This window comes from Erinaceus europaeus, chromosome 17, assembly GCF_950295315.1.
Source record: "Erinaceus europaeus chromosome 17, mEriEur2.1, whole genome shotgun sequence".
Classification (NCBI taxonomy): domain Eukaryota; kingdom Metazoa; phylum Chordata; class Mammalia; order Eulipotyphla; family Erinaceidae; genus Erinaceus; species Erinaceus europaeus.
The window spans coordinates 13,123,589-13,126,581 of NC_080178.1; the positions used below are offsets into that span (position 1 = coordinate 13,123,589).

At 36.3% G+C, this 2,993-nt stretch overlaps 1 protein-coding gene across 1 annotated transcript; it reads right to left on the minus strand.

Annotated features, from left to right (window-relative positions):
- LOC103109897 (olfactory receptor 4C15-like) lies at window positions 1-960 on the minus strand. Its single transcript, XM_007519016.3, has one exon. It carries the CDS (start codon window positions 934-936, stop codon window positions 1-3), a length of 936 nt encoding a protein of 311 aa, XP_007519078.1. The 5' UTR covers window positions 937-960.
- Between the last annotated feature and the right edge of the window lie 2,033 nt (window positions 961-2,993).

Sequence of the window (2,993 nt, forward strand, 5' to 3'; positions counted from 1 at the left end):
TCACTTTTTATTAGAAATGGCCTTTACTTGGTTCCACAGTTTCTTCATGGCATTTTTCACTTCCTTATTCCTAAAAGTGTAAATCAAAGGATTGAACAAGGGTGTTAGGATGGTGTAAAATATCGCCACCATCTTGTCAAAAGAGAAGGCAGATGGAGGTCGTGCGTACTCAAATATGCATGGGACAAAGAACAAAACCACAACAGCAATGTGAGATCCACACGTAGATAGGGCTTTTTTCTGCCCTTCAGTGCTATGGTTTCTTAGAGAGAGCAAGATGACACTGTAGGAGACTAGAAGCAAAGAGAAAATTATGATACAGATAAATCCACTGTTGGCTACCACAAATAGGCCAAAAATGTGAGTATCTGTGCAGGCAAGCCTTAGTAATGGGTACAAGTCACAGATGAAATGATCAATAACATTGGGACCACAGAATGGCAGCTGGAAAGTAAAGAGAATCTGGATAATGGAATGCAGAAAGCCCCCTGTCCAGGCTACTCCCATCAGAATGCCACAGACTCTTAAGTTCATGATTGAAGAGTAGTGCAAGGGCTTACAGATGGCCACATAGCGGTCATAAGCCATGGCTGTGAGGACAATCAGCTCCACCCCAGCAAAGAAATGTTCAGCAAAGAGCTGGGTCATGCAGCTTCCAAAGGAGATTGTCTTCTTCTCATAAAGAGAGTCCACAACCATCTTTGGGACAATGACAGAGGAGAAGCAAGCATCCAGGAAGGACAGGAATGCCAAGAAGAAGTACATTGGGCAAGTCAGGAGTGCTGGACTATTGATGATGGTCACCACAATCAACAAGTTTCCACCCACAGTTGCAATGTAGATAAACAGAAATACAACAAACACTATTTTCTGAACATCTGGGTTCTGTGAAAGTCCCAAGAGAATAAATTCAGTCACAAAGCTTTGGTTTTGCATAACTTCCAAGGTAAAGGTAGTGGGTACCACAGTAAGTCTATAGAATCTGTAACTATAGGAAGAAAATTTCACCTAAGATATAGTTGATAGACAATAATAGTCATCAATTTCTTTCATCCTTATCAACAGCTGGTGTTCTTCGATCATAGAGAATGAAAAATTAGAAATGTGTTTAAGTAGTAGTGAGAACTCTCACTGATATGCAGGTATTATATTATTAAGCAGTTTGAAATACCTAGATCTTCAGTTTATGACAAGGAACGTAGCCTCATTGGGTGGAATGAGAATCAATACTAAGATTCTGGTCACAAGTACAGTTCTTGTGAGGTGAACTTTTGAAAAGGATTCTGAAGCCACATCTTCTAAGGAAAGAAAGACAGCAATATGTTAGATATGTTTATCATGTAAATGATAAGGGAGAATGTGAGGAATGTTGTGCTTGATCAAGGGATCTACTACCTGCCAACGGAGATAGAACACCAGATTTAAAGGTATTTGGGGCTGTGGAGATAGCATAATGGTTCTGCAAAAGACTTTCATGCCTGAAGCACCACAGGTCCCATGTTCAATCCCCAGTATCACCATAAATCAGAGCTGAGCAGTGTTCTGGTCTGTATCTTTTTTCTCCATATTTCTCTCACATTTAAATAAACAAAATATTTTTTAAAATGTATTTAAAAATATGTTTCAATTCTGCAATATTTGTTAAAAGTTTGAATTTATTTATTCTTTAAGATGGGTTCATTCATTTTGTATAAAGAAAAAATATGTAAGAATCCTAGTCCACCTCTATGTACTTGTCATATATATATATATATATATATATATATATATATATATATATATATTTGATTGATAAACTCCTCATTAAAATGAATATGTACATAAAATACACAACACATGCAGACTTGTGAGAAGTTTATCAAATATCAGATGTACATACAATGTTTACTATGAAAATTAAAAATTGTTTTGATGAGTGCCTATTAGAGCTCATGAAAGCAATTAAAATTTTGTATAACAAATATGCAACTGTGCATGATAATTCTTTAATTCTGTGAAGATATTTTAAAATCTTATTGATTTGATTTGGTAGGACAGAGAGAAATTGAGAGGGATAAGGGAGAGAGAGAGAGAGAGAGAGGAGAGAGAGAGAGAGAGAGAGAGAGAGAGAGAGAGAGAGAGATTTGCAATGCTACCTAACAAGTTGTGAAGCTTTTCACCTGCAGATGTGGACTAGGAGCTTAAATGTGGATCACTGTGCATGGAAATATGTGCACTTAGCCAGGTGCTCGACTGCCCAGGCCCTAGTATTTTAAAATAACCATGCCATCATGATTCCAGACTACCATAGATTCTTAAACAGAACCTGGATTTTTGAATTTGATATTTAGCTAGAAAATAAGAGCATGTTAGCAAGAAAATAAGAGCATATGCAAACTTTACAAGGTTGTTGGCTGAGTCAATAACCATATATTCAAAGGATGGACTCTGAGCAGAGCACAAGTCTTGTATTCCTATGAATGCAGGTTTAATCCCTAGCACCACATATGCCAACAGTGAACAGTTCACTGTCTACATATCATAATGTAAATACTAAAAACTAACAATTAAATGCATAAATATGGATGTGATCCTGGAGTCATTGCTTATCCTAATTTCACAGCAGGAGAGACCATGCAATGAAAGTATCAATTCCAGGCAGACCTGGGTTCAATATGTTTTGTGAGAATCATATAAGACAATATAGATAAGAATATTTCTTTAGGATAAATATTTCTTTAGAGAATGTAACAATGAATGTTGAGAATAAGCCCCTCACCTCTACTATCCAATCCCTACCACTGCACAGAGCATAATGTCAATTTCATTGCTCCCATTTTTGCTTGATTATGACCAAGAATAACAAATATTTTTACTCATGCTTATATTTATTGCCAGATAAAAATATTTTAGTCATAGTGCATATAGAATATTGTTTAACTGTGCAACTTTCAAATGTCACTGAAAATCCATGAATAAATTACTATGGCCCTCAGACTTATAGTTGTGACTAC